Source organism: Oratosquilla oratoria, chromosome 7 (genome assembly GCF_046742065.1).
Source record: "Oratosquilla oratoria isolate Oo_2021 chromosome 7, ASM4674206v1, whole genome shotgun sequence".
Taxonomy (NCBI): domain Eukaryota; kingdom Metazoa; phylum Arthropoda; class Malacostraca; order Stomatopoda; family Squillidae; genus Oratosquilla; species Oratosquilla oratoria.
Window position 1 is genome coordinate 30,498,238 of NC_134783.1, and position 23,045 is coordinate 30,521,282.

Sequence of the window (23,045 nt, forward strand, 5' to 3'; positions counted from 1 at the left end):
CCATAGATCCTCTCCACCTTTCACTGTCATCTCTTCCCAACAGATTTCTTTGCAGTTAAAATCTCCCATAAATACCATGTTACCTCCATCCTTCAGTATCTCATTTAATGAAATCCTTGTATCTTCTAATATTTTAAAATAATCTCTCTCCAAGACCCCATTTTTTGGGATACATTAATCACTACAAAATTTCTACTTTTCCTGTCACTATCTTCAATTCTTATTGTGATCATTTCCACCCTGTTCTCTCCATTTGTAAGTGTCATCACATTTAATTTTTTTTTAGTCAAGAACATGACTCCACCCTGTTTCTCCTCTCTATTTCTAAGCATATACATACATATATATACCAAGGCTTTTTCCCCCTTACAAAGGAGGTAGCCAAAAAGGAAAAGGCATAAAATCATTCCCACCCATTCCATCCCTGAATACACTCCACACCCCTCCACCCTCCCTCTCATCTTAGCACCTCCTGGATGACGGGTCATCCCTGCACCTTGTCCACTGCCCTGTCCACTGTCTCCTCTTAGCATCCATTCCCAAATGTCTATTCCTCATTTTTAAGCCAGTGATTATATAATCCATGTCCAACACTGGTAATAGTGGACCTCTTAGTTTTGTCTCCACAATTCCCATTATGTCTGGTTTTTCTTCTGACAGTCATTTAGTTAATTTAATCCTGAGATTAATCCATCTATATTAGTGTAAGCCACTTTTAATTTTCTGCTCTCTCCATCTTGTTCTCTGTTCCTTTCTTTTTCTTGAATGTACCATCTTCTCAGTCTCATGTCTAACACTCCAATAGAACTTCATTTTCTTGGTCTCCATTTTTCTCTCTCTCTTTCTTTTTTTTTTTAACTTTGCTTCTTAATATCTTTTCTCTCTTTTCTCATCATTCTTGTCTTTTTTTTTATCCATATACCTGTATGGTGTTCACTTTTTGCTATTTTTCCTGTTTTTGTTAGTATTTCTGTTGCCATTTGTGACTGTAATTTGATCTTTATGGGTCGATTTCCTCCTGTTTATTTTCCCATTTTTTATCTTTATGGGTCGATTTCCTCCTGTTTATTTTCCCATTCTGTGCACTTCCTCTATTTCCTTCCAATTTTTTCTCTTCTTCCCTCAGGGACCTAATTATAATGTTTTTCCTCTAAACTATATACCACTATCCTTTTTTTTTTTTTTTTCTCTCTCTCTCTCTCTCTCTCTCTTTCTCTCTCTTTCTCTCTCTCTCTCTCTCTCTCTCTCTCTCTTTCTCTCTCTCTCTCTCTCTCTCTCTCTCTCTCTCCACTGTATCTTTTACAAAATTTTCCTTTTCCTTAAGTACTGGAATGACTCTATCTTTAGCATTTTCCTGCATTTGTTGGTGAACAATTTCTTCAAAAACTATCTTATCATTTTCTTGATCCTTCTTGCATTCTTTCCTGAACTGTTGTAAATCTTCCTCTCCTATATTTCTTCCAGTTTTCTCGGTCGTTGCCTTTATTTGTACATTTACCCCTTTTTTTATGGTCACACCAATAGTGGTATCCTTATTTTTCAACCTCTCAATTTCACATTTTACTTCAACCAGTTCTCTTTTTAATGCACTTGCCTCCTTATGTATTTCAAAATTTGCTTTCTTTAAGTCACTCACTTCCTTATTTATTTCAAGATTCGCTTTCTTTAGATCATGAATCTCTTGCTTCCATGATTCCCTCATAAATCTCATCTCCCTCTCTAAGTCTATAATTCTACTCAAGTTTCTTCTATTGTACCCAGTAAATCCAGAAAAAGGCCCTTCTTCACCACTCTCTGAAAATCTTACCAAACTTAATGGAGATTTAACCCCTTCAATACGGGCCAAAATCTCGTGGGCAGCATTAGCTGCCAGATGTGCAATGTTGTGTCATAATACTCGCATTATAAAGAATAAAGTTACCGCTGTATTGCTCGTTCTCTTTCACCCGTGAATTTTGATAACCATAGAAAATATAATGAAGCCAGTTTACGTATGGGGGTCACGCAGGTACAACTACAATATATATAATCAAGACGCCGGCATCGGCATCCTCACATACCCACTTGCTCCTCATGACGCCTACGTAGGCGTCATCGTATCGAAGGGGTTAAAGTTCATGTTTACATTTTGTTTCGCTACTGTGCTGGAAGAGGATTCTGCGCTCATGTTTATGTTTCTCTGGCCTATTTTAATTTTCTTCCATTTTTCTTCAATACTCGCTCACCATTTCCACTGTAATTAACCACTTCCATACGGTGACGCCTACGTAGGCGTCATGAAGAGCAAGTGGGTACACGATGATGCCGACGTCGGCGTCTTGATTATATTTATTGTAGTCATACCTATGTAACCTCCATTCTCTCTAAACTGGCTTCATCATATTTTCTATGGTTATCAAAATTCACGGGGGAAAGAGAACGAACGATTGAGCACTGACTTTATTTTTTATAATGAGATTATTATGACGCAACATCATACGTCGGGCAGCTAATGCTGCCAGACGTGTGATGGGCCCCGGAGTGAAGAGGTTAAACCACCTTGGGCATCCATGAGCATTCCCCTTCCCATTTAACACAAGCTAAGTATCCTGCTATTGTAGCACTGTTGAGACATTGCTTTTTTAATGTATTTCTTGGGAGTTCCAATTTTTACATGTCACTGACAATTGATGTATTTACCTAGTTGTATTTTGTGGGAAGAAAGCTATGCTCGTAGCGACCCGCTATTGTATCTTTCTGCTTCCAGGTTTTTCTTAAAGTCATGTATAGTTTTAGCACTCACTGTTTCCTCTTTCAGTTCATTCCAGATATCTATCACTCTGTGTGGGAAGCTCTTCTTTTTCATGTGTGTATATTTATATACACACATGATGCGAAGAGGAGACTGTATGAAGGAGTGATTGTGCCAACAGCACTGTATGGGGCAGAAACGTGGAACATAAGAGAAGAAGAGAGAAGGAGTTTGAATGTGTTTGAGATGAGGTGTCTGAGAAGTATGGTGGGGGATACTAGGCTAGATAGAGTGAGAAATGAGGAGGTGATGAGGAGAACAGGGGTGAAAAGGATTTGGGAGATAGGGTTGATGAAAGAATATTAGGATGGTATGGACACATGGAAAGAATGAGTGAAGAAAGACTAGTAAAAGAGGTATGGAAGGCAGATGTGGAGGGAGTGAACATGAGGGGACGTCCTAGGATGAGATGGATGGATGGGGTGAAGGGGGCTTTGGGGAAGAGGGGAATGTCTGTTGAGGAAGGACAGGAGAGGACGGAAGACAGAGGTGAGTGGAGAATGGTTGTATATGGATGATGTTGTGATGCATGAGGTGGAATGGGCGGGGGTGTGGGGGGTGAGGTAGTGTGTGTGAGCAAATTTTGACGCAGCCCGAAGGGATTTTTCCCTGTCTTCTCCTTATGCATGGGGGGACAGAGAGGGGGGGGTCGCCAATTTAATGAAGCAGCCTTGCTGTGGATGTACTGTGTCTTGCGACACTGCTTCTGACCCAGGGCGGTGGGCAGGGTGCAGGGATGACCCGTCATCCAGGAGGTGCTCAGATGAGAGGAAGGGTGGGAGGGGTGTGGAGTGTATTTAGGGATGAAATGGGTGGGAGTGTTTTTATGCCTTTCCCTTTTTGGCTACCTCCCTTGGAAGGGGGAAAAAGCCTTGGTATATGTATGTATGTATGTATGTATATTTATATTGCACATGTAAATGTAAAGTTCCTGATCAAAATAAGTAATGAAAGACATGAATGTTCTTAATTGTTTTATTCCAGCTTATCTGGGAATACTACCAACACAACAGCTCCAACAATCAATCCCTTAGCCACCACCTTTCAGGAGCTACTAGCTTGTCATCAACATCGTCCCATTGTTTTAGCCTTGTCATGTTTTATTCAGGTAAGTCTTGTGTGTTTTCTGTTTCATCTTCTCATTTAACATGTTTGTAGCTAAAAGTATATCTCTCTCTCTCTCTCTCTCTCTCTCTCTTGCTCTCTCTTGCTCTCTCTCTCTCTCTCTCTCTCTCTCTCTCTCTCTCTCTCTCTCTCTCTCTCTCTCTCTCTCTCTCTCATATATCCACTCATTTTATGTAATTTTCCACATTGCCAGGCCTTGACACTGGATTGCCCAACTGCTCTGGTGTGGAATAATGTTGGTGGAAGTAAAACCTCTTCATGGCTGACAGGGTCTCCTTTAGATTTGCTGCCGTGCTCCCCATCAGTTCTCCCAATGCCTCCACGATGCAACAACCAACAACTAAGGTCAGTAATTTTGTTGTTGTAGATTGTTGATCAAGTCATGTTATTGGTTTTTGTATTAGCTCCATATTACAAAGTGTTAGGCAGGATCCTCAGATTGGCTCATGTGTCACTCAGAGGAATTCTTTGATCAATATCTATATTTTTTTGTAGTATAGATGCTTTTTTTTTTTTTTTTACAGTATTTTTTCAGGAGTTGATAGATAGGATTGATCAGAGAGTACTAGGACAGTTCAGGTGTATGGAAAGAATGAATGAAGAAAGACTAGCAAAAAGAGTGTGGTAAGCAGTGGTGGATGGAGTGAACATGAGCAGAAGACTAAGAATGGGTTAGATGGATGGATGGGGTGAAGGAGGCCTTGAGTACAAGGGGAATGTCTGTTGAGTATGGAAGGGAGAGTGGTTATGAATGGACAATACATTTATGTTACCTGAATGGATTTCTATTTTGTCTTCTCTGAATTCTTGCATGGATGAAGGGGGAGAGTTGCCACGGAATGAAGCCATTATGATAAACCCGCTCTAGCTATCAGGCCTTGGCATGGAGGTGCTGTGTCTTGCTGCATTACTTCTGACCTGTGTAGTGGGTGAGAGACAGTGGTAACTTTGTCCACAAAGAGCCAAGATTAAAGGGACAACAAATTGTTGTTGAATGGGTATGGGATAGGTGAGTGGTTCTATGCCTTGGCTGGGTCACTCCCTAAGAAGGGGGAGGAGGCCTTTTGGTATATGTCTATATATTTATGTGTTTTCTTTATTGTTCAGGGCCCAGCTTAGAGTAATGGAGGAACACATTAAACAGAGAAGCAGAGCTGCTGAAAACAGATGGTCACAAGATAAATTTTCACAGAGTCCAGCAAGTAAGTTGATACTGTATTGACAGAAATTAGAACTTGAACATCTTTCTCACTTTTCATTATTAATGATTAGATATAGGTGTATTTCATAAACAGTTATCTTTTTTGCAAATTGTTGCACCTTTGCATGAAGCATATATGTAATGTTTTAATTTGTGGTTGAATAGATATGGTTTGTTTTCATGATTTTGATGGTCTTTGTTATTTATTCCATAAGCTGCGCCCAACTCAGCAACAGCAGGTTCAACAATCAACTGTCTGTTAGCTGCCCTGGATGCATTGGATCGACATTGCTTTGATCGTGTTGATTCAAACAATTCTCTTGACTCCTTGTATGCAAAAATATTTTCAACAAATAAAGAAGGAGGAAGTGATGTATGTATTATTTAGATATATTCTATTTTGACTAATAGTGTGAAAGTATAAATTCATCTGTATATATTTGGAAAAAGTGATTTATGTATTGTAATGTATTAAATTGACACAAGGAATATATGTATATTGAAATAATGAACCATCGTCTTCCGTCCCCTGGTACTATTAATATTTATAAATGCAGTCTTCCACGTTACTGCATATTCCTTTACAGAACACAAATAATTCAGAAGAAGCAATAGTTCGGACAATGTGTGAGTGGGCTGTCTCTGTACAGCGCTCAGGAGATCACAGGGCTCTTGTGGTGGCTCGTTTGCTCGAAAAGAGACAGAATGATCTTACTTCCACAGAAAGTGACATCCCAGATGAGAAGGATTCTGTTGCTTCAAATCAGATGGTATCATCTGGAGCACCAGTGTTTCAGAATCTGCTCTTAAAATTCCTTGATGCACAGGCTCCTGTATTAGGTAAGGTTCTTGGAGAAAGGTGTTGCTCTGCAAAGGGATTGATTATTATCCTTGTTGATAATAGTGTTATTCCAAATTTAATACATATGTACATACATGTACATATATGACCCAGGGCAGTGGACAAAGTGCAGGGATGACCTGTCATCCGGGAGGTGCTAAGATGAGAGGGAGGGTGGAGGGGTGTGGAGTGTATTCAGGGATGGAATGGGTGGGAATGATTTTATGCCTTTTCCTTTTTGGCTACCTCCCTTGTAAGGGGGAAAAAGCCTTGATATATGTATGTATGTATGTATGTATGTACATACATGTACCAAAGGGACCTTTTCTCCTTTATAAGGGGGTTGGCCAACCAGGGCATGCACCCACCCTTCACCCATACCACGGTGGAAATCTGCAGCCCCACATTGGCTGGTACCAGGTGGAGCAGTTTGATGAATGGACATGACCCACCAGTTGTATAATGTATTCTGTGCTTGTATATCTTACCAGCAATTTTAGGCAGATTGCAGGAATGGATGATAGATTTTCCTGGATAAGAATTAAGATAGTAATCAGTAAAAAATTCAATTACCTTTGGAGTCCCACAGGTATTGAGAGAAGCATTACATACAGAAGCACATTCACTACACTGTTGGCAAGGAGTACATAAATTCATAAACAAGATCAAGCCTGTAGAGGTTCCATGGTACTCGGAGCACTAGTATAGTTCAAAGTAACCAATAGTAAACTTTTAAATTATTAGTGAATAGGTGGGGTGCAGTTAATATAACTTTTCTTGTAAAAATCAGTGAAAGTATATACATGTGGTACACATTGAAAAATATGGATTTCAAGTGTATTGTGTAGATTGTATACTGTAATGTATTGCTCATGTATCTTAATTGATTACTCATTCCAGATGAGAATTCTCTTATGTCCAAACGCCAGGAGTTTGGTAATTTGGTTCTCCTGTTTTCTGAACTTATTCGCCAAGATGTCTTCAGTCATGATGCTTACATGTGTACACTCATTTCGCGGGGCGATCTCTCATCGGGGGCACCAGCGCTCAGAGGTGAACTCTCTATGACGGAGAAAAAAGAGGTAAGTTTTACTGTTGAGATGACCTGAGATATAGTTTGGTTAAATACATAATGTATGATTATATAGAGCATCAAGACATAAACCCAAATGAGAAATCATTCTCAAGACAAAGAAAAACCACACTGGCATGACTGCATTCAAGTCACCACCCAACAATAAAACAGTATCAACACAAAATTGGCTTGGCAACAGACTCTTATTGCCCCAGATGTAACTACCTCACAGAAGACACAGAGAGTCTACAGTGATCTCTCACCCTATCCAGACAACAGCTCAAAATCTCTTTTACTGATACTTGAGGACTATGGGTCTCCATATTAGTGACATTCAACTCAGACACAGACAACAGACTTCTCCCTATCCCTTACATTCACAACAGTTTCCATAATACCACTTTGTCTGTAAGCTATCATATACCTTATCCAAACCCATGAAAGCCTAAAAGACATCCTTACCTTTTCTCAAGAACATATGGCGTATCTGTGTTACTACAAAAAAATTGATCAATGCTCCCTCTTCTTTTCTGAAGTCTACACTGATCTTCCCCTCTTATTCCTGGAGGCTGTAGGTCTTCTGCAAGAGAGTCCAGGGCCAACAAATTGATTGATATTTCTGTTCCTGTCCTGATTTATGTGAAACTATTGAATTCATATTTGTCTGCTTTTCTCTGACATTAACCAGTTGTGCACCAAACCTTCAGACATGAATCTCCACAAAAGAGTATCATATTAGACCTCAATCAGTACCAATGTTTTTGATATTTATACACTAAAGTACCATACCTTCACAGCATCTGTCCTCCATAACCCCATAAATGTTCAGTATGGAACTTTGTATAATATGTATAGTGCCACAAATCATCATTAGTTTCAGCAGTGACCCTTTCCATCAAACTTCTTGTAATTGACTCCTACACTATTAGAATCCATTGCCACCAAATGGTCTTTGTATCGTGTGACCAAAGAATGCATCTTAATGGAATTGTAATATAGCTATAGCTTTGCATGTTCACAGCAATTATTTTATGAGAATAGTAGAACTTGTGTCAGGATTGGAAATGGAGAGAGTGAGGGGTTCGAGGTAAAGGTGGGACTTCGTCAAGGATGCGTTATGTCACCCTGGCTGTTCAACTTATACATGGATGGGGTGGTGCGAGAGGTAAATGCAAGGGTAGTGGGCAAGGGATTGGAGATGGTTAAAGAAAATGGAGAAAAGTGGGAGGTGAGCCAGTTGTTGTTTGCGGACGACACTGCGCTTGTGGCAGGATCGGAGGAGGGATTGAGGAAGTTGGTGGCAGAGTTTGGGAGAGTATGTGATAGAAGAAAGCTAAAGATAAATGTGGGTAAAAGTAAGGTGATGAGATGTACAAGGGGTGAAAGTGGCAGTAGACTGGAAGTGAGCATTAAGGGAGAGCGACTGGAGGAAGTGGATAGTTTTAGATACTTGGGTGCAAATGTGGCAGGGAAAGGTGGAGTGAAAGTGGAGGTAGAATGTAGATTGAGAGAAGCGAGTAAATGTCTTGGTGGATTAAAGAGTGTAATGAGGAATAGACATTTGGGAATGGATGCTAAGAGGAGACTGTATGAAGGAGTGATTGTGCCAACAGCACTGTATGGGGTAGAAACATGGAACATAAGAGAAGAAGAGAGAAGGAGTTTGAATGTGTTTGAGATGAGGTGTCTGAGAAGTATGATGGGGGTTACTAGGCTAGATAGAGTGAGAAATGAGGAGGAGAACGGGGGTGGAAAGGGAGCTGGGAGATAGGGTTGATGAAAGAATATTAGGATGGTTTGGACACATGGAAAGAATGAGTGAAGAAAGACTAGTAAAAGAGGTGTGGAAGGCAGATGTGGAGGGAGTGAACATGAGGGGGCATCCTAGGATGAGGTGGATGGATGGGGTGAAGGGGGCTTTGGGGAAGAGGGGAATGTCTGTTGAGGAAGGATGGGAGAGGACAGAAGACAGGGGTGAATGGAGAATGGTTGTATATGGATGATGTTGTGATAGCATGAGGTGGAATGGGCGGGTGGATGGGGGGTGAGGTAGTATGTGTGAGCAAAATTTGATGCAGCCCGAAGGGATTTCTCCCCGTCCTCTCATTTTATGCAATGGGGGGACGGAGAGGGGGGGGTCGCTGATTTAATGAAGCGGCCTTGCTGTGGATGTGCTGTGTCTTGCGACACTGCTTCTGACCCAGGGCAGTGGACAAGGTGCAGGGATGACCAGTCATTCAGGAGGTGCTAAGATGGGAGGGAGGGTGGAGGGGTGTGGAGTGTATTCAGGGATGGAATGGGTGGGAATGATTTTATGCCTTTTTCTTTTTGGCTACCCCCCTGGTAAGGGGGAAAAAGCCTTGGTATATGTATGTATGTATGTACCTTAATTTTGGTGGAAAGAATGAGTGAAGAAAGATCAGTAAAAGAGGTGTGGAAGGTAGAGGTGGACAGAGTGAACTTTAGGGGACAATCAAGGATGAGATGGATGGATGGGGTGAAAGGGGCATTGGGAAAGAGGGGAATGTTCATTGAGCAAGGAAGGGAGAAGACAGGAGATAGGGGTGAGTGGAGAATGGCTGTGTATAGATGATACTGTGATGCAAGAAAGGTATTTCTCCCTGTCTTTTCTTTTTCTGGAAAAGGGGACAGAATGGGGGTCGGTGATTAAGTGAAGTGGCCTTGCTGTGGATGTTGTGTCCTGCTACATTGCTTCCGACCCAGGGCAGTGGACAGGATACAGGGATGACCCATCATCCATGAGGAGCCAAGATGAGAGGAAGGAGTGGTGGATGGGAGTGGAATGGGTGGGGAAGAAATAGGTGGGAGTGGGTATATGCCTTTTGACTTGGCTACCGCCTGGTACATCATACATATACTAAAGGCTTTTTCCCCCTTACATGGGGGGTAGCCAAAAAGAAAAATGCATAGAAATCACTCCCATCCATTTCATTTCCCATATATTCTACTCCCCTCCACCCTCCTCCCTCCCTCCTATCTTGGCACCTCCTGGAATATATAGGAAATGGAATGGGTGGGAGTGGTTTCTATGCCTTTTTCTTTTTGGCTACCCCCCCGTGTAGGGGGAAAAAGCCTTTGGTATATGTATGTATGTATGTACTACTTGCATGGCTCTTTTAAGTCCCATATATGGTAACCCTTAGCAACATGTTTTACCCAGAATTGTCATTGTCTCATATAGATTCCATACCTGTGCTAACCTGGAACATTGTGACACCTACATATGTCATTCCATGGGCAGTATGCCCTTAATACTTAAATTTAGTTGTGCTATATCCTGTCACCATTGTACTCATACCTTGCCTCTTGAACACATTACTCCTGTGACTCAACATTCCTTTGTTATAACTCTGGAATCCTGTTCCCGTTAACATGTGCACTTCCTTAAAAGTATACCTCTCCTTTCCTGCATCCTGTGCCATTGCTCCCCATGATGCTGTGCTCCCTGACACTGCACCTCCTCAACACTGCACGTCCTCAACACCACCAGGATGGGGCTGACTCATTTGAAGCAGATCTGAACAAAATCATCCAAAACATTACCAAAGTGGCCGACGCCCCCGACTCGCCCAAGGATGATGTCATGAACACGAGCTTGGAGGAGCAGCAGGCTAGAGAGCGAGGCAATGAAGGGAGACACCGACCTCCGCGGCATCTTGTGTATACCCAGCACTTTCCTCTTCCGCAAGATGATGCCTACACCCATGAAATGAATCAGGTTAGTCAGAAAAAGTTTAAAGTTGATGCTAGCATATATTAAAGAATGAAATTATGATGGTTGTTTTCTATTTCTTGAATATATACTGACCAGTTTATTTATTTATATTTTTTTTTATAAAGATAACTTGGTATAACTTTACTGATAATTCTCATATTTCATGAGGACTCTAGTTTCTTAACATTGATCGCTTACTGAAGCTGTTTTACTAGAACCAGAAAATATTCTTTTTGCTCTAATTCTTGTACGTTTAATGGAAATATATAGTTTGTAATTAGAAAAAAGTGATTGTCTTTTGATCTCTAAACGTAAATTGACACTTGCACTAATAGGATATATTGTGACAGAGATCATGATGTTGATATTCTTAGAGTTTATTTTATGTATTTCTTATTTACAGCGATATGTGTTGCTGTATGGAGTTGGCAAAGCTCGTGATGAAGCTCGGCATGCAGTAAAAAAACTTACCAAAGAAATTATGAAGCTATTTAGCAAGAAATTTAGTATTGATATCGCAGAAGGTAAGTCAGGCAGTGAAAATGAAATAGAAATAAGCATTATAGTCACAAATGTGGAGGTTATAATGTATATGGATATATATATATATATATACATACCAATGGCTTTCTCCTTCTTGTAAGGGGATGGCTGAGTCAGGCATGCTTTAATGTTGTAGGACAAAAGTACAGAAAGTGGAATCCTCAGTCCCTATTCCATCCCATTTAGTCACCATTGATACTTACTATCTATCTATCAGTATAACAATGGCTTCTTCCCCCTTATAAGTGAGGTAGCCAAGTCAGAGGTACACATCCACTCCCATCCACCAACCAGGTTTCTCTCGCATCTTAGCTCCTCCTGGAGGAAGGGTCATTCCTGTTTCTTGCCCACTGCCTGGTTTAAAAGCAATGCAGCCAGACATCAAGACAGCAAAAAAAAATATATATATTATATACACATGGAAGCTCACTGGCTGAGCGGGTTAGGGCGTTGTTACTTACGGTGAAGGTTGAGGGTATGGCGGTTCGAGTCCTGCCACCGGCGAAGTTGAACCAAGGGCATGGTTCATTAAATTCCATGCTACAAAGTCCTCTGTGAGGGGCACTGTCCTAGCCTTCCAATAGGGGGGAGTTTGTGACATTAAACCATATCATCATCATCATCATCATCATTTATACACACATGGGAATATAATGGTAGCATTATCCCCTCACTACAGGAATTTGGAGGCTTTAATACAGTGTGTAAGTTTATTTTAAAAAATGTAACATGCCTTGCTGTATTGCTTCTGACCCAGGCAATGGGGCAGGGGGGTAGAGATGGTCCTTCATGTAGAAGGAGCTTAGATAAAAGGGAAAATAATTGGGCATTGGATGGGTATAGGATGGGTGAAGGGTGGGTTGCCTTGGCTGCCTACTTCCCATGTAAGGGGAAGAGGATTTTTTGCAAAATCTTCCTTTCGCAACTGACATTCCTCTTTCATCCAGTGCCCCCGTCACCCCCATCCTTCCACTTTATACAATATGTTCATATTATTACAATTGGTTTTATGAGTCAGGCATAGTAACCTGATGCAATACAGTTCAGTTACTTTTACTCCTATGATGGGGGGAATTTGTGATGGTTTGTACACATGGAAAGAATGAGTGAAGAAAGATTAGTAAAAAAAAAGTGTGGAAGGCAGAGGTGGAGGGAGTAGAATACGAAGGGATGACTGAGGATGAGATGAATGGATGTTGTGAAAGGGGCATTGAGCAAGAAGGAGATATCTGTTGAGCAAGGAAGGAAGAAGGCAGGAGATAGGGGTGAGTGGAGAATGGCTGTGTATAGATGATAGTGTGATGCAAAGAAGGGAGAGAATGGGGGGGCTAGGGATTGGTTATGTGTTAATGATATTTTGATGCAGCCCAAAGGGATATCTCCCCGTTTTCTCTTTTTCTGCATGAGGGGACAGAGAGGGGGAGGGTTGCTGATTGGATGAAGTGGCTTTGCTGTGGATGTGCTGTGTCTTGCTGTATTGCTTTTGGCCCAGGGCAGTGGGTGGGATACAGGGATGACCTGTCATCCATGAGGAGCTAAGATGAAAGGAAAGAAAGGGTGGTGGATGGGAGGTAAAAGCCCTTGGTATATAGAATAAAATGAATCATCATTGTGATCTCTAATTTCAGGTGGGAAAGTTAAAAAGTCTTCCAAAGGGGAGTTTAATTTTGAAGCAATGTTGAGCAGGTTTTGTGCCCTCTCATACTTTGATCAACATGTGGTGACAAATGGTGTTGCTTCTCAGGTGAGTCTTATGCTGTTCTGGATTATATTTGATTTATGTGTATTTAATTAATTTAGGAAATATTTGTTTCTATGTCAGCACATTGGACTTTTTTATGTAGGTGGACAGGATGCAGGGATGACCTGTCATCCAGGAGGTGCCAAGATAAGAGGGAGGGAGGAAGGTGAAGGGGGAGTGGGATATATAGGAAATGGAATGGGTGGGAGTGGTTTCTATACCTTTTTCTTTTTGGCTACCCCCCATGTAGGGGGAAAAAGCCTTTGGTATATGTATGTATGTATACTTGGCTCTTCCTCATATAAGGAGGAAAAGGCCCCTCCATTATGCTGTGCTCCCACTCGTAATAATGTCCTGTACCATGTCTATGAATATACATTTCCTTTTTCACTGAACCCTGTGGTAGGGGAGAAAGAATACTGCCACTGAATGTTCCCATTTGTCGTAAAAGGCAACAAAAACGGGATGGGGATATGACTAGGCATCCTACTCTCTGTAGCCCCAAAGAAGACATTCCTAAAAAAAAGCAAATGCATAAAAGGGTCAGGGAGAAGTTTTCCAACCAGAACACTAAGGTTTGGGTCTTCTAATGTGCTTGGATGTGGTACAAATAAGAGTAAAAGTAAAGAGATAGGCAGTATGTTTGTGAAAAGAAAGATGGATGTGTTGGCATTGAGTGAAACTAAGGTGAAAGGGAGGGGCAAGTTTTTATTTGGGAGTGTAGTTAGGAGGGTGTCAGGAGTGAAGAGAGGATGAGGGATAGGTAAGTGTGTGGTGGAGTGGAAGGAGGTTTCTTCAAGGTTAACCACTTCACTACGGGACTTAAATCTCGCGGGCAGCAGCCAATGCCAGCCGTACGATGTGTCGTAAAAATACTCGCATCATAAAATATAGTCACGGCTCATATCGATCGTTCTCTCTTTCACCCGTGAATTTTGAAAACCACAGAGAATGGGATTAAGAGCAGATTAGGGAGAATGTAAAAACACAGGGGCGACTACAATAAATATAATCAAGACGCCGATATGGCAGCGTCGTGAATCCACTTGCTCCTCATGACGCCTACGTGTGCGGCACTGTATGGAAGGGGTTAATGTAGATGAAGGTGAAACTGGGAAGGGAGATGTGGGTCTTTGTAAGTGCATATGGGCCTGGTAGTGAGAAGAGAGTAGAGGAAAGGGAGGCTTTTTGGCTAGATTTAAATGAGTACATAGAGGGTTTAGGGAGAAATGTCAATGTAGTGATATTGGGATATCTCAATGCTAGGGTAGGAAACAAACCAATAGACAGAGTGGTTGGGAAGTGTGGAGTTCCAGGAAAAAATCATAGTGGAGAATTGATGGTGGAGATGTGTATAGGAGAGTTAGAGAAATATCAGATAATTTTTTGGTGAAAGGTAAGTTGAGAGTGGAGGATAGATGAAGAAAAAGGAAAAGGACAGAAGGTAGGGAGGTGCTTAAAATAAACTGCTTAAATGAGAAAAAAGAGGAGGAGCACAACAAAAAGCAGAGAGAGTAGTGGGAGGGAGTGAAGTATAGAGTAGAACTAGGAGTGGAGGTGGAATGGGGATGTTTTAAGGAGGGAGTCACAAGGTATGCAGAGATGGTGTGTGGAACAAGAGGGATGGGAAGAAATAGAAGGAAGGGTAGTGAGTGGTGGGATGATGAAGCAAAGAAGGTAGTAGAAGAGAAGAAACGAGCATTCACAGATTGGTTGCAAAATAGGATGAGAGACACTCCCTTGTAAGGGGGGGGAAAAATCTCCTGGTATATGTATGTAATTTATGCAATGATTTTCAATGCTTTACAGGTGTTGGAGATGTTGTCAGGCTGTGGAACTGGGTCTTTCAACCACCTGCCAACACATGACCATATTGCTTTCCTTATGGACCTCATGGAAGTGGCCCTGAACATTCATGCTCTTATAGAGTTCTGTATCCAGGTTAGATACTTAAACACAAGTACTTGGGTTTCCAAAGATATTGCTCTCTTTTCTTACCCCTTCTCAGGGTAGGGGTACTGGCTATGTAAGTGTATATATATGTAACAGTATATATGTATATTAGGCTTTTGTAGAGTAACAGATTTATATTTCCTATATATATGTTCTTGATGAGTTGATTCTGATTATAGGACAGTTTGATAACAGTGCAAGTGCTTATGCTTGATTTGCTTGATCTTTAGCATATTTTTATGACCATTGTATATTTCTTTATGTTTATTATTTATTCAGTCTTTCTTTTACACATTTCTACAGATCACTAAGGAAATGCCTGATATAGAAGCTCAGTTAGTAGAACGACAATGTTTGGCTGCATCATACTGCCCAACATTGACCCTATATGTTGTTGGCGTTCTCCGAAAATACCACTGTTGTCTATTAGGTAATGTTTCTAGCAAGTACATGCCCTGATTCTAACTCATCAATTGTAGGGATACAACTATAAATATTGGAAGTCTTAAGTCAGTCAGTTGCCTCCTCTCATTTGTTGGAAACCTTCGGTCCTCAGGTGTGTTGCAACACTTCCAGGGTTTGCCCATACATTACTTGAAGAAGACATTTGTACTGTGTTAGTGTTGGTCACTGAGGTTTGGTGTTCTATTTTCTACATGGTGTGTGCATCTTGAGAAGGTGGTGTCTGTTTTTAGGCTGATGTTGTTTCAATGGTACTACTGCATTTGGGCCACCACCCAGTTTTGAAACCAGACTAACACAGAATAAGCTAGGGCATAAACTCAAATTGGTTTAGATGCAATCACCACACAAAAGACACAGAACACTAAACCTACACTGCCATACCCAGACAGTTCACACTCTTCTATGAATGACTTGTGGCTCAATCTGGTGGTTGTTGGCAGCGACGTGCAAGCCACGAGTCTTCTACAAGGGAGCCCTTGGACAGTAAATTGATTGATTGACTGTTTTAATGCTGGGTGGTTATCTGATCAGAAGTGGGTTAACATAGATTTTATGCTTAAACTGCATTGTAGTTAAAAAAAAAATTGGCTCTTTTATTGAAAGAAATATGGGGAATAACTACACAAAAATTACTGTATGTATGTATTTTTGGAATGCGCTGAATTATGAAACAGCTTTTATTATTCTTTGTACAGTATGTACCTAAGTTGAAATCAAACAACTTCTGCTTGCGCTAGAAATCCAACCACTTAAGACAAGGATGTAACTGGTCATTATATTTGCAATTTGAGATTTGCATATACAAAAACTGTTTACTGATAAAGTACAACTTGTTTACATTTTCATTTGGCAGTGTCCCAGGAGCAGACAACTGCAGTTTTTGAAGGTCTTGGGAAATTGGTGAAAGATGTGAATAATCCATCAGACTGTTCTTCATCAGAAAGAGTTGTTTTAGCACATCTTTATGACCTGTACACTTCATGTTCTTTCTTTAAGGTGAGTAGTAAAACCATAGACTTACCACTTTGATAACCTTATTGTGGTTAGAAAGTGTCACCAGGCAAAATGTATGTTTTGACTTCCCATCCCTAGAAGAGGGAGAAGCCTCTTTGTTGTGTATTTGAATAATATACATGAAAGGAGCTATATTCATGGGATCCTATATTTATATGATTATATATACCTACTTGTAATGTCATCATTACCTACTTGTAATGTCATCCAGGAGGTGCTAAGATAGGAGGGAGGGTGGAGGGGTGTGGAGTGTATTCAGGGGTGGAATGGGCAGGAATGATTTTATGCCTTTCCTTTTTGGCTACCTCCCTTGTAAGGGGGAAAAAGCCTTGGTATATATATGTATGTATGTATGTACTTGTAATGTGCAAAGGGCTACCTTCCTTACAAAGGGGAAAAGGGCCTTGGTATATAGATAGATAGACTTGTGATATATGTCTATCTGTCTATACCAAAGGGATTTCTTTTCTTCTCTGTTCACTCGAGAGGGGATGAGGAGGGAGAATTGCCATGTTAATGAAGCAATAGGGGTAAGCCAATTTTGCCTGTTAGGTCCTTCTGTGGAGGTGTTGTGTCTTGCTCTACTGCTTCAGACTCAGGCACATGGCAGGGGACAGGGACGGCCCTTTGTTCAGAAATAGGTAAGAAATTTTTATAAGGGAAACAAGTTTGGGATGTAGGAAGGGTAGGTGGGTGCATTCCTTGGCTTGCTAACCCCCCTACCCACATTAGGAAGCTCGCTGGCTGAGCGGGTTAGTGCATCGTTATTTGCGGCGAAGATCGAGGTGAGGGCAGTTCGAATCCTGACACCGGCGAAGTTGAACCAAGGGGATGGTTCATTAAATTCCACGCTACAAAGCCATCTGTGAGCGGCACCATCCTATCCTCCTGATAGGGGGGAGTGTGTGACGTTAAGCCATATCATCATCATATACATTAGCTTATTGGGTGGGAGTTGTGCTTATGTGGTCATGATTCAGGATCTCTATGTGTCAAACTTTGCCTTCAGTTCATCTGTGGTGTCCTGAATTGTTTCTTCTAATTTGCTTCACAAATTTATGCATCTCAAGGGAAAGTTGTGCTTCGTAAGATCTGTAAGCTATCTAACTTCTAATTTTTTTATATGTTCTCTTGATGATCTTTCATTCTGTGCTAACAAATTGTTTCTGTCTTCCTCCCCATTATTTTATCTTTTCTAAAGATAACTCATGTCACCTCCTTCGCTTGCTCTTCTGATGTTGGCAATTCCAGTTTTTTCTAATCTTTCCTTATATGTCTTTTCAGCCAGGCTTGGGACAATTTTAGGTACCATCCTTTATGTTCTCACAATTTTTCATATATTTTTCTCTTTGTATGGTGACTAGACCACCACTGCATATTCCAGTCTGAATTTACAGAGGAATTACAGGGGAATGTTGGTTGAGGAAGCAAGGGAAAGGACAGAAGATAGGAGTGGGTGGAGAATGGTTTGTGTATGGATGATGCTGTGATGCATGAGGGGGAGTGGGTGGGGGATAGGGGGTGAGGGAGTATGTGTGAGAAATAAGTTGATGCAGTCCGAAGGGATTTCTCCTTGTCTTCTCCTTTTCTGCATGAAGGGACGGAGAGGAGGGTTGCTGATTTAATGAAGCGGCCATGCTGTGGATGTGCTGTGTCTTGTGACACCACTTCTGACCCAAGGCAGTGGGCGAGATGCAGGGGTAGCCCGTCATCCAGGAGCTGCCAAGATAAGAGGGAGGGAAGAGGGTGGAGGGGAGTGGAGTATGTTAGGGATGGAATGGGTGGGAGTGGATTTTATGCCTTTGTTTTTTGGCTACCTCCCTTATAAGGGGGAAAAAGCCTTTGGTATATGTATGTATGTATGATACATTGTTTAGCAGGCTTCACAATTTTACACATATATATATGTATGTATATATATATATATATATATATATATATATATATATATATATATATATATATGTATATATATATATATATATATATATATATATATATATATATATATATCATCTAAGTGATAAACTGAGTGATTGCCAGTATTACTTAATATTTTTTCTTATTTTTCAGTCCAAACATTGTGAACCTTTCTCAAATGGCTATCCAAAGATTAAACAAACTTTATATGCAAATATCAATCCAGCACAAGGAACATATCGATGGTCACCTCAGTTTATGGAAGAATATATCAAGAGTCCCAAGTAAGTTAATAGTTATAATTCTATTGCTGGGAAGAAATGAGGTACAGTCTTTGTGTAGTTTAAGTGGGATAGAAGTGAAAGGAACAAGTATAATGTTGTTCTCCCTTACCTAGACATCTTGTTTTGTAGTTAATTAGAATCGATGAATGTGTGCTTATATTATTGTATGTTTGATTCACCATGGCTTTTGATTGTGTGCTAGACTCTTCAACAACTATTCCCATCCTAGATGAGAGTTCAGAGGTTCATATATAGCTCAATCTGTCGGTAATGCTATGCCTCTATATTCGTACACTTTACCTACTATTCCTTTTGTTCAAGGGAGACAGTAATGACTTGGACTATTGTGAAACTTCTCTACCCTGAGGAAGACTATCATGAAACTTTCACATCCTGAGCAGGGATATTGTGAAACTTTTGCCTCCTGAGCACGGCTTTTGTTAAACTTTTGCCCCCTGAACAGGACTATTGTGAAACTTTTTAACCTTGAACAGGGTATATGTATTTTCCTATTTGGCCAAGCAAATTAGAGCATCACTACTTGCGGTGGAAATTGAGTTGACAGCAGTTTGAAACCTGCTGCCAGCAGTTGGACCAAAGGCATGGTTCATTAAATTTCTCACTACAAAGTCTTCTGTAAGGGGCACTGCCCAATCCATCCAATAGGGGGAGTTTGCAACATTGAAACAAATGGTTAGGTGATGAGATGGACAAGGGGAGAGGATGGCAGCAATTTGGAAGTCTTAAAGGAGAGGCTGGAGGAACAGGGGTGGACAATTTGGTTGCCTGTGTGCCTGAAACACCCAGATTTCGTCTGCAGGCAACCATGAGTTGCTCCAAAAGATCCCACTGGGTAACTACCGTAAAACTGGAATTGTCCATCCCTGATATAGAGATGTTAACAGCAGGTCGGAGAGTCTGGAGGCATTTTTTTTGTAGCGGCCAGTCGCCTCAATGGGCCTGTAGCGCCTAAGATTTGGTCTGCGGTCAGCCAAGAGTTGCTCCAAAGAATTCCACTGGGCAGCTACTGGAATTGTCCTCCTCTGAGGAAGTGGATAGTTTTAGGTACTTGGGGTTGCATGTGGCTGGAAATGGAATAATCAAGATGGAGGCAAATAGTAGATTGAAAGAAGCAAATATGTGCCTTGGAGGATTAAAAAAAATGTAATAAATAGACATATGGGGATGGGTGCAAAGAGGAGATTATATGAAGGGGTGATTGTGCTTACAGCCCTGTATGGGGCAAAGACATAGAATTTAAGAGAAGAAGGGAGGAAAAGTTTAAATGTGTTTGAGATGAAATCTCTGAGAAGTATGGTAGGGGTTACAAAGTTGGATAGAGTGAGAAATGAGAAGGTGAGGGGGAGAGTAGGGGCGGAAAAGGACATGGGAGATAGGGCTGATGAAAGAGTATCGGGATGGTTTGGACACATGGAAAGAATGAGTGAAGAAAGATTAGTAAAAGAGGTGTGGAAGGCAGAAGTGGATGGAGCGAACATGGGGGGGGGGGGGACCAAGGATGAGATGGATGAATAGGGTGAAAGGAGTTTTGAGCAGGAGGAGAATGTCTGTTATGCAGGGAAGGGAGAAGTTGGGATATAGGGGTGAGTCGAGAATGGCTGTGTATAGATGATACTGTAATGTAAGGAATGGAGTGGGTGGGAGATGGGGGTTAGGGAATGGTTATGTGTGAAAAATATTTTGATGCAGCCCAAAGGGAGTTTTCCCCATCTGCTATTTTTCTGCATTAGTGGATGGATGGGGGGAGGGGGGGGTCATCAATTAGGTGAAGCGCCCTTGCTGTAGACGTGCTGTGTCTTGCCACATTACTTCTGACCCAGGGCAGTGGGCAGGATACAAGGATGATCTGTCATCCATGTGGGGCTAGAATGAGAGGGAGGAAAGGGTGGTGGATGGATATGGAATGGGGGAAAGGGGGGTATATGCCTTTTGACTTTAGCTACTTCTCTCATAAGGGGAAAAAAGCCCATGGTATACAGATAGATATATCATCACCTTTATTATAAGGGAGAAAGAAGCCTTTGGCATATAGAGAGATGTCTTTTCCTTATTTTCAAGCAGCTCTGAATTTAGTTGTAAATTTTTTTTTATTTATTTCTTCAGGTTGAAGATAGATCCAGGTATTGTGAAACAGTTGAGCGATCCAACAAATAGGTACAGCTTTGTGTGCAGTGCCATTATTGATGCATGCTCAGCTCCAACCAATGAGATACTTAATGACATGGCCATCCTGTGTGCTGAACTGACTGCTTGTTGCAATGCATTGTCTGCAGAATGGTTAGGTATGTGTACTTTTTTCATTTATATATATTTTTCTTCAGCGTAGTTGCTGGTGATATTGTTATGTTTGGCTTAGAGAAAGAAATATTCCAATGGATTGGAGGAGTGCATGTACAGTTCTGCTATAAAAGGGGAAGGGAGAAAAGATGTGTCCTTTGACACAGCCACTCCTTTTAGAAAAGGAAGCCACATTCGAGTCTGACATCTTCATGACGGCCAACTCTCAGAAAGCCCAGCCTACTCCCCTCCACCTTCCATGGAGTACGCAGACGGCGAGAGCCATGGCCCAGGCCTCCAACGCTCTCGCAACAAGAACGACCGAGAAGGCGCGTTGGCTTCCGGTCCCATTGGAACACCAGAAGCGCTTCTACACCCCATCGGGGTCAACCCTCAGAGCAGCCTCGATCCCGGCGAGGTTACCAGAGCTGGTTAAGGCGGACGCCGAGTCGCTGCGCAGACGAAACGTCCTCCTCTCCGGCAGGGAAGTCAGCGACCACATTCATTCACTGGCTCTGTCCCTGGCGGTGAACTCCTGGCTAGAACGCCTCCTTGCCTCGGCGAGGGAGTTCTTACCGGAACTACAACCCCAGGAAGAATGCGACCTCCAGGCTTTTTTGGCAAGCGCGATCAGAGCCCTGAAGCATCAGGCTTCCTGTCTCTCAACGTCCTGGGCCAACTTCAAGTCCCGCAGGAGAGACACCATCCTCGGGGACCCCAGTGACCCCCTCCTCAGGGAGATTTATGCTCCTTTGAGGAGGGCCCCCCTGCTCACCCACACGCTGATTCCCCCGGATATGGTGGACTCGGCAATCACTAGGGCCAACCAGTTGCTACACAACAGAGCCATCGAGAGAACAGCCGTCTCTAGCTCGAGGCCAAGGACCACCCCCCCATCGACCCCTCGGTCCTTTCAGATGCAGGGGCAGCCTTTTCGTCTCCCTAAGCGGGAAGACGGGCCCCCACCCCATTCGAAGTCCAAAGCCCAGACAGGAAAGCCCTGCCCCTTCCCCAATAGAGAACAGGGGCGCAAACATCATAGAGGCTCTGGACCCCAACGCAGGAAATTCTAGAAACTCGCCTGCCCTCCCGCATAGGATAGGAGGTTGCCTCTCTCTCTACTGGAGAGAATGGGAGGCTGCCGGGGCGGAGGACTGGACCATCCAGGTCATCAAGGCGGGCTATCGTCTTCCTTTTCACACCATCCCCAGCCTCTCCCCCTATCCCATCCAAGTCAGCACCTACCATCCGGACTCGGATCGCGGGCGGGCCCTAGTGGAGGAAATCTCCACTCTGCTTCAGAAAGGAACGCTCGAGGAAGTCTCAACTCCGGACCCGGGGTTCTACTCAAGGCTATTCCTCGTACCAAAGGCTACAGGGGGGTGGAGACCTGTCATCGATCTGTCTCCTCTCAACAAGTTCCTTTCCCTGATGAAGTTCTGGATAGACACCCCAGAGGCCGTGAGGGCGTCTATCAGGGAAGGGGACTTCATGGTGTCACTGGACCTCCAGGATGCCTATTTCCAAATACCTGTGCATCCCTCATCCCGAAAATTCCTCCGCTTCGTCCACAGGGGCACCACCTTTCAATTCACCTGCCTATGCTTCGGCCTCTCCACAGCACCCCAGGTCTTCACCAGAGTGTTCAAACTCGTCTCAGCGTGGTCCCACTCCAGAGGAATTCGCCTACTCCGTTACCTGGATGATTGGCTGATCCTGGCACACTCCGCCCAGCTATGCCGCGACCACCTGGGGACGGTCCTAGCCTTCATCCGCAAATTGGGCTCCATGGTCAACCAGACAAAGTCAGATTTCATTCCAAGACAGAGAGTCACGTACCTGGGTATGGTTCTGGACTCTTCCCTCATGCAGGCATTCCCAGTAGAGAAGCGAATCCAGAATCTCTCTTCTCTCGTCGTGCAGGCACTATCGACCGGGTTCCTCACGGCCAAACAGTGCCAAGTCCTCCTGGGCCACATGGCCTCCGTCGAGAGGTTAATACCCAGGAGCAGACTGAGAATGCGACCCCTACAGTGGCTCCTCAAGTCCCAGTGGTCC

The 23,045-nt window shown here is 42.5% G+C and overlaps 1 protein-coding gene across 3 annotated transcripts in view; it reads left to right on the forward strand.

The window, feature by feature from the left end:
* kto (mediator complex subunit kohtalo) overlaps positions 1 to 23,045 on the forward strand; it is a 71,573-nt gene that overhangs the window by 20,782 nt on the left and 27,746 nt on the right. For 2 of the 3 annotated variants that reach the window (XM_076187866.1, XM_076187867.1), the window contains exons 8-21: positions 3,776 to 3,899; positions 4,110 to 4,261; positions 5,024 to 5,118; positions 5,333 to 5,490; positions 5,675 to 5,957; positions 6,859 to 7,040; positions 10,545 to 10,772; positions 11,173 to 11,293; positions 12,941 to 13,056; positions 14,863 to 14,994; positions 15,310 to 15,436; positions 16,325 to 16,467; positions 18,559 to 18,689; positions 20,814 to 20,992. In XM_076187866.1, the coding sequence (XP_076043981.1) occupies positions 3,776 to 3,899; positions 4,110 to 4,261; positions 5,024 to 5,118; positions 5,333 to 5,490; positions 5,675 to 5,957; positions 6,859 to 7,040; positions 10,545 to 10,772; positions 11,173 to 11,293; positions 12,941 to 13,056; positions 14,863 to 14,994; positions 15,310 to 15,436; positions 16,325 to 16,467; positions 18,559 to 18,689; positions 20,814 to 20,992 (2,171 nt within the window). The remainder of the gene's footprint in view (positions 1 to 3,775; positions 3,900 to 4,109; positions 4,262 to 5,023; positions 5,119 to 5,332; positions 5,491 to 5,674; positions 5,958 to 6,858; positions 7,041 to 10,544; positions 10,773 to 11,172; positions 11,294 to 12,940; positions 13,057 to 14,862; positions 14,995 to 15,309; positions 15,437 to 16,324; positions 16,468 to 18,558; positions 18,690 to 20,813; positions 20,993 to 23,045) is intronic. The other variant, XM_076187868.1, reaches the window with a different exon arrangement.